The sequence below is a fragment of the Heterocephalus glaber genome, unplaced genomic scaffold (assembly GCF_053883595.1).
Source record: "Heterocephalus glaber isolate CG9 unplaced genomic scaffold, H.glaber_assembly_v1.0 deba00001600, whole genome shotgun sequence".
NCBI lineage: Eukaryota > Metazoa > Chordata > Mammalia > Rodentia > Bathyergidae > Heterocephalus > Heterocephalus glaber.
The window spans coordinates 7235757-7250697 of record NW_028258372.1 but is presented as its reverse complement, the minus strand read 5'-3'; the positions used below and the strand labels follow the sequence as shown (position 1 = coordinate 7250697).

General features: G+C 37.8%; 1 protein-coding gene across 2 annotated transcripts in view; it reads right to left on the bottom strand.

Moving 5' to 3' along the window:
• Sccpdh (saccharopine dehydrogenase (putative)) overlaps window positions 1-14941 on the bottom strand; it is a 34407-nt gene that overhangs the window by 7041 nt on the left and 12425 nt on the right. For both annotated transcript variants that reach the window (XM_004853484.4, XM_004853483.4), the window contains exons 5-9: window positions 13801-13850; window positions 4331-4461; window positions 3476-3593; window positions 2460-2579; window positions 2311-2367 (exon numbers count right to left, since the gene is read on the bottom strand). In XM_004853484.4, coding sequence (XP_004853541.1) covers window positions 2311-2367; window positions 2460-2579; window positions 3476-3593; window positions 4331-4461; window positions 13801-13850 — 476 coding nt within the window. The remainder of the gene's footprint in view (window positions 1-2310; window positions 2368-2459; window positions 2580-3475; window positions 3594-4330; window positions 4462-13800; window positions 13851-14941) is intronic.

Below are 14941 nucleotides of genomic sequence, written 5' to 3'. Positions count from 1 at the left end.
AGAGATATTTGTACATCCTTGTTCACAGCAGCACAATTCACAACAGCCAAGAGCTGGGAGCAACCCAAATATCTAACTAGGAGGACGGATAGACAGAATGTGGCACATACCTAATTACTCAGTCATAAAGGAAGGAGATTCTGACAGATGCTTCAGCATGGATCAACCATGAACAAATTAGACTTAGGCAAAATAAGCCAGACACAAAAGGGCAAATACTTTATGACTCCATTTATATAAGACACCTGAAGTCATCAAATTTATAGCAATAGCAAGCAGAATAGCGGCTGTCAGGGTTTAGGGAAGGGAAAAATGGTAATTATTCAATAAGTACAAGAGTTCTGGGGGTGAATAATGGTAAGAGTTCCACAAAAATATCAATGTACTTAATGCTGCCGAATACTTAAAAATGGTTAAGATGGTGAAATTTATTTTGTGTATTTATCACAATTAGAAGAAAGTAAGAGATGAGGGCCAATGGTTTGGAAAAAAATCTAGCATGATGCATATGATTCTGGCTGGGCAGATGATGGTGCCACCAACTGAGATGGAAAATGAAGAAGGAAGAAGAGTTTGAGAAAAGTTCAGATTTTGGCACACTGAATTTAAAGTATCCATGAGTAACATGTCCTGTAAAATGATGGAAACATCAATCTGGATATAAAAATATGCCTTTTAAGGATCCTGATGCCCCAAGTGGGGCATACCTGAAACCCCAGCACTTGTGAGGGTGAGGCAGGAGAATGACAAGTTCAAGGTCAGCCTAGGCTACACAGTGAGTTCAAGGGTGGCCTGGATTATATAGTGAGACTCAGTCTCAAAAAAATAAAGAACCCCGTTGAGAGGGAGACAGAGATGGGGTCATGGGGATGACCAATGTTTGAGGAATAGAAAAGATATGAAGGGCTGGGGATTTAGCTCAGCGTTGCAGGGCCTGGCAAGCCCACGGCCCTGAGTTCGATTCCGGATACCAGAAAAGATATGGAGATAAAACCAACCAAAGGAGAAGAAAAGGTAAACTTAAAAGAGCAATTATCTCAGAAGCCAAAGGAAGCAAGTATTTCAAAGAATAATCATGTCAAAAACAATACACTAATACAGCAGTTACACAGTCAAAGACAACCTTAGCAAGGGTATAAATAGGGTGAAGAAAAGGCCCAAGGCTCACTCTTGGGTTGGACAAGACAGCCACATGTTTTCAGAATGAGGAGAAAGAACCTGTAAAGCAGCAGGACAGCAAATCCAGAGCACAGAAAAGGATCAATCAGCTGATGAAGCCAGGAGGGAAACACATCAAAAGAAGCAGTCACAGCTAAGACTTAGGCTAGTATGAATTTGGGATCCACCATATTCTAGCTATGTGAACCCAGCAAAGAACATCTTCTCCGTTTATTTCCTCAACTATAAAAAGTGGCTAAAAAAACCTTTACCTCAAGTGGTTGCTGGAGGACTGAGAGGTAAAGCACAAAGCTCAGTGCTACACGTAATAAATTCTTCTGCCGTTAAGAGCACTGCTGGGGGACGAGCCTCACACAGGAGAACCCTTCTTCCAGAAAGTAGGGCAGAATCTGAGGAGGAACACAACAGATGCTCTCGACTCACTCAGTGAAGTAGGGGTTAGGGTAATTTGCAGATAGAGAAGGGGTTTGGGGTGGATTTTTTAAAAAAGCCATTGAGGAAGATAGAAGAATGACTAATGAAAAGTGAAAGTTTCAGGAAGTGCTGCTAGAATTCCGCCCAGAAGGAAACAGTCTGGATGCTGCCATCTGCTGAACAGTGAGATTTCTCCCTGTAGTGCCTGGCATAAAGGAGATGACGGCTAGATGCCTAACTCAGGGTTGAAATTTATACAGCAAATGGTAGAAAATGAGGCGGTCATGAGAATACTCGACCCATGCTAATTCTGTCATGGGAATCCAGGGTATGTGGAAGAGGACATTTGGGGACAAGTATGCGATTTATTTTTTAAAAAGAGAGAGAGAAAAGAAAGAAAAAATGGACGAGTACAAATATTTCTCTATAAAGTAAAGAGAAAACAATTCCTGGACTCAGACAGCTGGGTTCTCCTATCAGCTAGCAATAGGACCATGGGCAAATTTCTTAGCCTCTCCGTGCCTTAGTTTCTTCATCTGTAAAATGGAAATAATAATAATACCTATTTCCAAGGGGATTTTAAAAAGTAATCTAACTTACGTAAAGCACTTAAAAGAATATCTGCAATATAATAAGTGCCTCCATCATCACTATCCTGAGGAAGAGTAAAAACAAAATAAAGAAAATTGCCACTTTGGATACAAAAGAAAAGATTACCTGTTTTTGTGTTGGACCTTGTTTTGAAAAATAACCAAAGGAGAAGAGCCATGGGAACTAAAGGAAAAAGAAAAAACAAACCCTCAGTGATGGTTTTAAACACTCATGAGAAATGAGACCTCTAAAGATCTAATTTCATAAAGTCTTACTTTTATGAGAAGTTGCCTTCCAATGCCAAGCTTCACAAAGAATAAAAAGAAAAGTCCTGCAAACAGCAACTTAATAACAGAGGTGATGCCTCCCACAGCTAAATAAGGAGCATACTGAACCTGGATTAAGAAAATAAAGTCAGAATATTACTCCCTACATTTTACACCAAATAATACATGAACGGGAGCTCTTTTCACAGTTACTATTTGGTCATAAATATGGAACACATTTATATTCCATATTTTTCACTTTATAAGTGCATTATATTCTGAAAGCCTGTTGAGAAATCAGAAATGGGAGCCTATTATTTTTAAGAAAAATCGTTATAAATGGTAATTAGCTTGCCCAACTTGTACACAACAGTCCACATAATCCATAATATATCAGAGTTTAGTGGGAGTATATTACAGAATGTAGACTTCACTCACAACTCCTCTTATGAGAAAATACCCTCCATCTGAGATACATTTTCCTCTTGAAGTGGGAACAATGACTTCTCCCACCAGAAGGAGTATAATGATGTTCCAGAAGTAATGAGGTGACAGTGTGTGTGCGTGAGGGGTGTGCCAGGCTTCTCCATAAGCTATTATGGAAGGAGGATTCTAGTAGCTGAAACACTAAGGTGTGACCAGTGGGTGTTTATGACATATGGGCTCCTGTACTGAATTTGCTGCTGTCATGTTATATTAAAAGGCATTTAGCACCCCAGCTCTGAATCATAAGGTAAGCCTATGACCAACCCCATAAAATAAAAATGTTCTGCCTCTGCTATTTTATATATTGCCAGAAGCTAAACATAGATTATTTAGCTCACTCTTTTTATTTTTATTTTTTTGCTTTTTTTGGTACCGGGGATCGAACTCAGGACCTTTGCACTTGCAAGGCAGGCGCCAGAACCACTGAGCTAAATCCCCAGCATATTTTTTTGCTTTATAAACAGAAATTACATTAAATAGGCAGGGAAACTGTAAGAAACACAGAATACAGTATTAATAAATAAGCTATATTTACTTACTGGTGATTCCTCTAACATTTCATGCAAGTATCGCTGAGTCCGCTTCACAACAGACCTATCAGCTCCCATGAAAGGAATGGAGTATGTGCTGAGTTCTCTACAATAAGACACTAGCCACCTGCAAGACAGACCCGTGAAAATTTCACAGTTCCTCTAATTACTGCAGCCAGTAAATTTCTGAATAAAAAATATCAGTAACTTTTCTTGGGGTCATTAGTAAGAATGAGAATGGCAGGTGTGCTTTTAATTGAAAATTATTTCAGGAGTTCTTTTCTTTGTTCATCACACCTACATCCAAACAAGTAACAAGTGTCATATTCTTCAGACCACAGGCACTTAAATGTAGTTTTATTACCCTATCAATTTCCCTAGATACTGATTTAAATAACACTCATTACAACAGCCCAATCCTAAACTCATATCTGCTAAAGTTCTCCCACAAAAGTACTATTAATGAGACTGATTAATTTACATTAAGATCATCACATTTCTTTTTTTGGTACCGGGGCTAGAACTCAAGACCTTGTGCTTGTGAGTCAGGCAGTGGAACCACTGAGCTAGATCCCCAGCCCAAGATCGTCACATTTTAAGATGGCAGTCTTACTGCATACATCTTAACTGACATTTAATTTTAATGTCAATAGTGAGATGTCATCAGAAACTTCACTTCTAAAAGTATTATTATATGTAAAGTACTTAAGCTTAGGATAATGTGCTAATTACATTTTATCTTTGAAAATAATCTTGAGCTCTACAAAAGGCTCCAAGCTTTTTTAGCAGCATACTTTAACAGACAACCTTACAAAAATTTACTTAGACTAGAAACATTAAAGAACAGATTTTGAAAGATTATACCTTTTTTTCAGTTTTGGACCAATGAAGAGGACAGGTTTCAGATTTGATGAATTTCGTACTTTTCTCAAACTACTCTGAGATGCAAAACCATAAATTGCTGACTTCCAGGTACCATCATGAATACACAGCCCCTAATGAAATATTTCAAGAGTTGAAGAGACATGTCTTAAGGGACAATTACTAAAAGATAAAACCAAGTAACTTATAATTGTTATAAGCAACATTTCACCTCTATTTATGCAAGGCATAATCCCTTATTTAATAATCTTGAGATGAATTTCATGACTAGCAAAGCAGTACTAACACTCATTAGTTAGATCATACTCAACCCATATGAGCCATTTCATCTTTCCTCCTAGCATTACTCATGCTCTTTATAACTAATAATTCAGTTTCATCGTCTCATTTTCACTCAACTAATAAACACTATTCCTTCAAAAGTAGCCACGCTAATCCTATTGCTGTCCTATGCTGATTACTCAAAAATTCAAGACACATTCATGTGCACAATATATACAACATACCGTCCATCTATCCGTCCCCCATTATACTGGGTCCCCCCCCCATTTCCAATACCTATTGTTCTAAGCCCAAGTTATATACTGTCTTACCATTTTGGTTTTCTTAAAATAATTTTTTAATTTAAAATTAACTCATGTAATTTATATTTTAATTTCTCTCCTCAATTCTTTGATTTTTGGTACTGCAGCCAGTACAGATTCCTTAGTATTTATTTGATCTTACTCAGATTCTCCTTCATCTACTTCATCTTTTTCATGAGACTCTTACTTCTGAGTGCCTTCCATTCTCAACACAATCACACCTTCTCCAACCCTTACCTCCGACTCCAGTGAGAAGCAAGTGTGACAAAGGGGAGCACAGGAGAGGATGCACATCCTGAATACACTGCCACAGTGCTGGCCCTTCTTTACCTAACTTCTAAGTGGGCCTTTTTGTTCTCGATTACATCAATATTAAACATCATTTATCATTTGATTGGACAAAACTGTATTATGACCTTCCATCTATGTTGTTTATCTTGTTGTTGTTGTTGTTGTTTTTGGTACCAGGGATTGGACTCAGGACCTTGTGCTTGCGAGGCAGGCGGCAGAACCACTGAGCCACATCCCCAGCCCTGTTTACCTTGTTTAAATGAACAAAGACACTTGATTTTAAAGGCCAGGGATGTAGTCCCGGTTTTGATGATGCTAAAAAGCAGAGACGTCAAACCTAATTTCCGTTTTGGTACAGACTGATGTCTTGTTTTATTAAAAGTAAAATAGAGCTACAAGACTTAAAGGTTTGATTTGCTAAACTATTCAATCTAGGCATGGCTAATTTGAACTACTTACAAATGTAAAGATTTCCAAACACTAGGAGAAAACAGCCTTTAAAAAAATCTAAAAATCTCTTCTTATATAAATCAGCCATCAAAAAAGCAAAAATAATATTAAGTTTAAAATTTTTAGCCTTATATTATTGAAAAATATAAATAAAAATATGTAACACATGATAATTTAGCAAAGCTATAAACCCAACATACATTTAACCATCCAGGTCATGAACTATAATACAGCCAGCATCAAAGAAGAACCTTTTTCTGTCACCTTTTAAAATAATCAAGAAAAAAAACTTTTTTGGTTAATTTTAGAGAGGGCCTCACTATGCAGTCCAGGCTGGCCTTGAACTCTTGATTCTCCTGCCTCAGCCTCCTGAGTGGTGGGATTATAGGCATGCAGCACCATGCCTGGCAATTCCTTCCTTTGTAGTGTTTTAGCACCTAAGTATTCATTCCTAAACAGTCTGCCAGTTTCTAAACTTTAAAGAAATGGAATCAAACAGAACACTGAACATTATGGAATTTGGCTTCCTCTGCTCAAAATTGTGATATTTGGAGTGTGTGTTGCAGATAATTCTTACTCTGCAGCTGGCCCTTCCACTTTCTCAATGATGTCTTTTAATAAAACTAACATTCTTAATTTTAAATGTATAGAATTTATCCTTTTTTATTATATTTCAGTGTCTCTGTCTCCTTTAAGAGAAGTCATTCCTGACTGTGAAACCATGAAATGTGTCATTGCTTGGAATGATGGGGGCAGGGATTTAAATACTAAAATCAGAAATGAAAGAGGGGACATGACTTCCAATCTTACAGAAATAAAACGAAGTATTGGGGAGTACAATGAATACTTGTATGTCAACAAATCAGAGAACCTAGAGGAAATGGACGAAGTCCTAGAAAGACACTGTTATGGGTTAAACTGTGCCTCTCTACCACCTAAGTTAGGACTTCATTACTGAGGTTCTAACTGCCAATACTTCAGAGTCTAACTATTTGGAAATGAGTTTTCCTAGCAATTTATGAAACTTTTAATTTAACATGACCTGTGGATTCATTTCAAAATCTTATCAACAGATGTAGAAAAAGCTTGTGTCAAAATCCAATACCCTTTCATGATAAAAACCCTGAAGAGAATAGGTATAGAAGGACCTTACCTGAATGTGAGAAAAGCCACTTAGGACAAACCTACTGCCAACATCATAATAAAAGGGGAAACTGAAAGCTTTCCCTCTAAAATCAGGACAGGACACAGATGCTCACCATCACTATCATTCACTATCAACACAGTACCTGTAATATCAGCCAGAGCAATCAGGCAAGAGAAAGCAATAAAAGGGACATGTACAGGAAAGGAAGGAGTCAAATTATCACTATTTGTAGATGACAAGATATTCTGATAAAAGCCTCCAAAACTTCCACTAAAAGACTCCTACAATTAATATAATTAATAACCAAATTTACCAACATGGCAGGATACAAAATCAACACACAAAAGTCTATAGTATTAGTGTAAACCAATAATGAACTCAGTAAGGAAGAAATTAAACAGCTTGGCATAGTGGTGCACAGCTATAGTCCCAGCACTCAGGAGGCTGAGGCAGGAGGATCACCATGAGTTCGAGGCCAGCCTGGGCTACTTAGTGAGTTCAAGGCCAGCCTGGACTACATAGCGAGAGTCTGTTTCCAAAAGAGAGAGAGACAGAGAGAGACGGGGAGGGGGGGGGGGCGACAATACCATTCACATTTGCATCAAAAATTAAATATGTAAGAAATAAACCTAAAAAAGTGAAAGATCTCTATAATGAAAACCACAGTACTATGAAAAAGGAGATTGAAGAGGACATGAAAAAATGGAAAGATGTCCCCTGGATTGGCAGAACCAATATAGATAAAATGGCTATATTCCCAAAACTGATACACAAATTTCACACAATCCCAATAAAAAATACCAACAGCACTCCTTAAAAAACTAGGAAAGAATCCTAAAATTCACATGGAACCAGAAGAGACCAAGAACAGCAAAAAGCAATTGTGGGCAACAAGAGCAAAGCAGGTGGCATCAATACTTGACTTCAAGTTATACCATAAAGCAACAGTGATAAAAATGGCATGATATGGACATAAAAACAGACATGTGGATCAATGGAATAGAACAGAGGATACAGAAACATCTCCAGAGATTTATTTATTTGATTTTCAACAAGGGATCAAAAACATATTTTGGAGGAAAGATAGACTATTTAACAAATGATGCTGGGAAAACTGGCTATCTATATGCAGAAGACTGAAGCTAGACCCATATATCTCATCATGTATTAAAGTAAAATAAAAATGGGTCAAAGATTTAAACATTAAAACAGAATCAGTAAACCTACTGGAAGATAAAATAGGTAAAATATTTGAAGTCACAGGTGTAGGCAAGGACTTTCTGAACAGAACTCCAATTGCACCAGAAGTAACAGCTAGAATCAACAAATGGGATATCAAATTAATCTATAATAATAAAAAGCATCTACACAGCAAAGGAAACAACCAACAGAGTGAAGAGATAACCTACAGAATGGGAAAAAAATTTTTGCCAGTTATTCCTCAGACAGGGGACTAATATCTAGAATATAAAAAGATCTCAAAAAAATTAGACCACCCAAAATAAAAGACCCAATCAAAAATGGGCAAGTAAAATAAATAGACATTTCTCAGAAGTACAAATGGCCAATAAACATGAAAAAATGTCCAACGTCTCTGGTCACTAGAGAAATAGAAAGTCAAAACTGATTTCATCTTACACTAGAAAGAATGGCAATCATCAAGAAATATAAAACAAATGCTGGTGTGGCTGTGCTGTAAAAGGAATCCTTCTACATTGCTGGTGGGAATATAAGCTAGTACAATCACTATGGAAATCAGTATGGAGATTCCTTAAAAAGCTAAAAATAGAAATTCCATTCAACCCAGCTATCTCCTTCCTAGGTATCTTTCAAAAAAAGTCAAAAGATATCATAATACAGTAATACATGTATACCAATGTTTATAGCAATACAATTCCCAATAGCTAAATCTTGGAAGCAGCCTATATATATGGCCAAGAGCAGAGGAATGGATTAAGAAAATGTGACACCTGTGATAATAGAATTCTAAAAGAGTAAAAATTTAAAAAACAATAGAATACTAAGAAGGAAAAATTCAAGACATTTGTAGGAAAATATGTTAAGTGAAATAAGTCTTACACACAAACTTAAATGCCATGTGGTATCTCTCATATGAACAAGGCACAGTGTAAATAAAGGATAAAATAAAGGATTTATAGAAGGAAGCTGGGAGGTAGCTCTTCTACAAGCAGGAAGGGGTCCAAGAGATGGAGGACACGGGGAGGGCATGAAGGGAAAGGGGAGGGAAAAGATTTAGGCGGGCTGGGATTTAGCTCAGTGGTTTCGCCACCTGCCTCGCAAGTGCAAGGTCCCGAGTTCGATCCCCAGTACCAAAAAAAAAATTCATGATTTGTCATGTACAGGTACCAAATACCCACAATAAATGTAAACATTATGTGTCATAAACATGAACTAAAAATAACAATAATAATGAAAACGGGGAAAGACAATCTAGAGATGGGGGAGAAGAAGCAGGGGAGGACAGTTAAAAAGAATCAGGGCTGGGCATGGTGGCTCACGCCTGTAATCCCAGCACTTGGGAGCGTGAGGCAGGAGAATGGCCCAAGTTCAAAGCCAGCCTGGGCTCTGCAGTGAGTTCAAGGCAAGCTTGGATTACACAGCAAGACCCTGTCTCAAAAACATAAAAAAAAAAAAGAATCAAGTGTGATATACACACATGTACCTACTTCCCTAAAATGAATGTAAACTTCATGTATTGTAAACATGTATTAGTAAAACTGAGAGAGAGAGAGAGAGAGAGAGAGAAAGAGAGGGAGGGAGAAAAGGATCTCTGTGCAGTAGACATGCTGGCATGCCTTACCAGCATGGTGGGAGGCTGAGGCAGGAGGACCACCAGAGCTCAGGCGCTGGAAGCCAGCCTGAGCAACAGAGGGACTCCGTTTCAAAAATAAACCACGGTGGCTATTGTATTAACAGAGAAATGAGGAATGGTAAGAATAGGGTGAGCCATAATCTGAGCTCTCAGGAGGCTGAGGCAGGAGGATCACTGTGAGTTCAAGGCCAGTCTGAACTAGATAATAAGACCCTGACTCACAAAAGTTAAAAAAAAAAAAAGAATAGGGTAGTAGCAAGACAAGTGGTAAAAAGTGGTCAGATTTTAAGGTAGATTCAATGGATTTCCTGATAGACATTAGATACAGGTTTGAGAGAGAGAGGAACTAGCAATAACTCCACCATCTGGCCTGAACACTTACAAATAAACTAATTGGAGCACATCAGGGAAGGAAAACCATTATGTACACACACGGTATGTGACATCTACCAATGTTAGATAATCAATTAGGCAACTAGATACTGTGCCTGGAGTTAAGGGAAAAGTGGGTTAACACCATAAATTGGAATTTATTTCTTAGCATCCAAATATGTAAAGGTTTTCTTATTGACTCTATTGATTTCTAGCATAGCTGCATTACAGCCTAAAACACACTCTAGAGCAGGGCTGGTAAACTGCTCCTGCAAAGGGTCAGACAATAAGTATTTTAGGTTTTGCAGGCCACATACAATCTCTGCTCAATACTTCTTTCCTTTTCATCAGTCCTTTAAAATGTAAAAACTATTTTCTCCTTGTACTCATATAAAAACAAGCATGAAGGGCCAGGGATTTAGCTCAGTGGTTTCGCCGCCTGCTGCGCAAGCGCAAGCGCAAGGTCCTGAGTTCGATCCCCAGTACCAAAAAAAAAAAAAAACCCAAGCACAAGCTCAAGGGTAGATCGAGGGCTGCACTATGTCGCACAGAAGCCACCATGGGAGCATTTCCCTCACGCAGGAAGATCTCACACACAGCACCACGCTGCAGCATGATTTCAATCTCCTGAAATTTGCTGAGTCTTGCTCTGTCTCAGCTTGCATCTATGATTCAAAATTTTTAAATGTAAAATTTTAAAAGTTTAAGCAGAAAGACAAGGAGTGGCTGGAAAACAATATCTAGTGCCAAGGGATGACAAATTCAAGGAAAAATTGTCCCTGTCCCATCCTTGTAAAATGAAGACTGTATTTTGCTTTAAAGAAATGAGAGGAGTTGCAACAATGCATTTGCTTCAATCTTCTGTCACTGAGTAAATACTAAGTGCCAAGTATTGCTCTAATTTGTACTCACTAACTGAATCCTCATAGCATATGAAGTAGACACTACCTTTTATACATGAAGGAAATGAAGCACATGAGCATAGACTCGCCCACGGTCATATTGCTGACAAGTAGCAAAGGCAAAATTCAAGCTCGGGAAATCCAGTTTTAAAAATCTGTATTTTTTTCTTTTTTTTCCAGTACTGGGGATTGAACCCAGGGCTTCTGCACTGAGTTATATCCCAACACCCCTCTCACCACCACCACCACCTTTTTATTTTGAGACAGTCACTAAGGTCCCCAGGATGGGCTCAAACTTTTTCATTTACTTTTTTGGTTTTGTTCTATTTTTTATTTTTCTTAGTACATGTTTGCAGTATGTAAGGGCTACATTCATGGTGGGGAGTTGGTATGTGTACATAACACATTTTAATTCATTTTACATTTCCCTCCTCTCCCCTCCCGCTCCATACCTAAATCTCTAGGTCCCCTTATGGAATCAAATTTGTGATCCTCCCGACTCAGTCTCCCAGAGTGCTGCGATTACAGACATGCACACCGAAGCTCACTCAGTAGCACTTCTTTTGTTTCAAGTAAACAGAAGAGACTATCTCTGGATTGACCTGGTCTTTCCAATGGCATCCTCTGCTGCCCTGTAAAGGAAGCCTCTTCTCTAGTTCTACCAATTTTATTGTCATTTCTAGGTAGTGGATATCTGCTTTTCATCAGTCCTGCACTAATTTCCTACAGCCTCTTACCTTATGTTTACACAACCCTGTCCTTCCTACGTGAAATCTGTCCCACACTGCTGAGCAGGGGCTGACCCCATGATGCTCCCTGCAGGGCAGCCTGACCTGGGCAATGTGATCACTCCATTACCCCAGGTTATGCTGAATGGCTTGACAATGACCACATAGCCCAATACCTGGCTAATCTTCCCTATTTAAACCCTCATAACTCCTCCTGGGAAACCATGAGCTTTAAGGACAATATATACTTGGGGCAAACACTTTCCTGCCCCCACTGAAAGCCTGCACACAAGGAAGCAGAAGAGAAAAAGGAGGAAAAAAAAGAATTCTGACAATCATGAACACCGAGATCTGGTCACACTATTCACGTGAAGACATGTATACAAATCAATAAACTCCTTTCTGTTGGTTTAAATGGAGTTGCCTTGGTTGAAAGCCTTTCTCATTCTTGTTTCTCAGCCTTTGTTCAGGTTGTAGGCTCTGACCTTCCAAAAGCCATTCACTTTTCAAGGCTAACATCACAGTGGCCTCTCCAAGGCATATGCAAATTAACCAGGCTCATTCTTTCTTCCTTTTATTCTTATATCCTAGTAGATAGTCTCTGTAAATATAAACTTCCTCATACTCTATGCAGCTCTTTGTGTTAGTTAATCCAGAAGTACAGAGTCCTTACTCTTAGACATCTCCATCCCATCCCATCTCTGTGCCCTTGTGATACTGCAGATTTCATATCCCTTATCTAAAATGCCTGGGAAGAGAAATGTTTCAGATTTTTGTTTTGTTTTTGTCTGATTTTGGAGTATTTGTACAGACTTACCAGTTGAGCATCCGAAATCTGAAATATACTATAATCTAAGTTTTTGAGCATCGCCTCAGGACTCAAATATTTCGGATTTTAGAGCATTTTGGAATTCACATTTCTAGATCAGGGAAATTTAGTCCATATCCCAGATTCTCCAAAAAGTTCTTGATCTCTGCCCTCCTAATCAGAAAGACTACATTCTCAGAAACCTACAGCATTTCAACAGTTCTTTTTAATACCTAATACTACCTCCTGCCAAAATTAAATTATTACCTCTTTTAAGGGCAGGGTTTGCATCTTACTTATGTGTCACTTTACCCTGCCCTTCTATATATATTTGTACTACCTACACAATTGAAGGAATGTATTTTAAAGAGAATAAATCTTATGAACCCTAACCTAGATCTGGATTAAGTGCTACAAGAAATGAAAGCACGACCATAAATTATGGTCCTCTCCCAGAAAGGCAACTGTCTTATGTTCCCAAACAGACTGTACATTCAGTAAGGTTAGATACACTGCATACATTTATGATCACAATAGTACCTAACTCCAACTCAGGCACTCAATAAAAATATGCTGACTTGCCAGGCATGGTAGCGTTAAGCCTCTAACCCCAACACTCTAGGAGGACCGCAAATTCAAGCCCAGCTTGGGTAACTTAAGTCTCAAAAATAAAAAAAGGACTAGAAGGGCCAGGCATGATGGCACATATCTATAATCCCAGCACTTGGGGGTCTGAGGCAGGAGGATGACCATGAGTTTGAGGCCAGCCTGGGGCTACATAGGGAATTCAAGGCCAGCCTGAACTATATAACAAGACCTTGTCTCCCTAAAAAAAAAAAAAAAAGAAAGAAAGAAAGTGGTGAGGGGCTGGGTATGTAGCTCAGTGTGAAGGCCCTGAGTTCAATCACCAGTGCCAAAAAAAATACACTGACTTGCATTAAAGTGTTAAGTTTTCTTGACTGACAACATTAATTACACAGTGACAGATGCTTTAGTGTGGGGATCGTGGTAATTCATTCTAATATAATGAATTGTACAGTTGTTTTAAAAATAGATTCTACTTTAACTCAAAATAATTTAGTATCTTTTTTTCAATTAAACAGTGATTTAGGGCTGGAGATTTAGTTCAGTGATGCCATGCCTGCCTTGTAAGTGCAAGATCCTGAATTCAATCCCCAGTACCAGGGGGGGAAGAAAAACAAAAAACAGTGATTTACACACTAAAAATTACAAATATATATAAATTTTAATTAATCTACATCTTTTTAAAGAGACACGCATCTTTTCCAAAATGTTTTCAGTACTGACTTGAAAACACACTTAAATGAAAAACTAACCTCAGGTCCTGAATGTAAAGTGAGGTAACTTTCCACAGCAGTCAAAGTACCTAAAAGAATAGAGCAGTAAAAGAAAAATCGACATTATTTAACCAGGTCAAGCAATAAACTATTCTTATTCACTTAGGGACCATTTTTACTAAGCCTGATAAGAGAAGAAAATCTGTACAGGTAACAGTTTTTTAATTATACAGACTTAAGAAGCAGGTAAGGCCAGGTAAACTGCTAGAAAGAGGACAGGTACACTGTTAGAAAGAAGAGTTTGCCATAAACTGTAACTCCTGACATTCACAAAATCTTTTCTAGTACTTAAGTTGACAATATAAAGAATCTCCCCGAATAAGGCAACAATTTACCTAATTTATTCTGGAAGGACCATCACGCAATTACCAAAATCAGATCCATCCATGGGAATTGGTCTGGTTTCAAATATAACAGCTTTCAAGGGCTTATTAGAAGTGGTTCACAACAAATGTTCAGAAAAACTACTAAAACACCTTTTGATGACTTATAAAATACTTAAAATAAGGCTGTTAAAGAAAAAATATAAGTATAAAATAAAAATTGAAAACCAAAGCCCCCCCAAAGAGGAGAAATCAACTGCAGAGACCATGAAAACTGATATATAGGTATAATGGTTAGATATTTAATAGTTGAGTTTCTCAAGAATTATAAGGAAAAGAAAAATAAAATAGACTGATTCTCAAAATTTGACAAAAAGAAATATATAAATTGCTTGGGAAATGTTGTTACTGGTTTTAATTCCAAAAGAAAATTAAAACATTAGGCCTCACAAAGTGGACAATGAGCAAGACAACAAATATTCATGTCATCACAGAGATGTTATAGGGCAACTATAGCCACATAAATAAATGTTGCCAGTCTGACCACTGCATAGAAAATACGTAGAACATTAAGATGCTTCTAAGAGAACGTGGCCCATGTATGTGAATCTGTGCTCTAATCTGATCCACAGAAAGAACATGGACCACCTAAGATGGTATATGGTAATAAAATGTGGACCACCTCTATTAAAACTCAGTAGAGGTACTTGTTAAAATTTTGACTTCTACGTTTCAGTATTTGAAAAAAAAATTTTAAACAACCTTAAAGTAACATTTCTCACAAAGAAAACCTATTC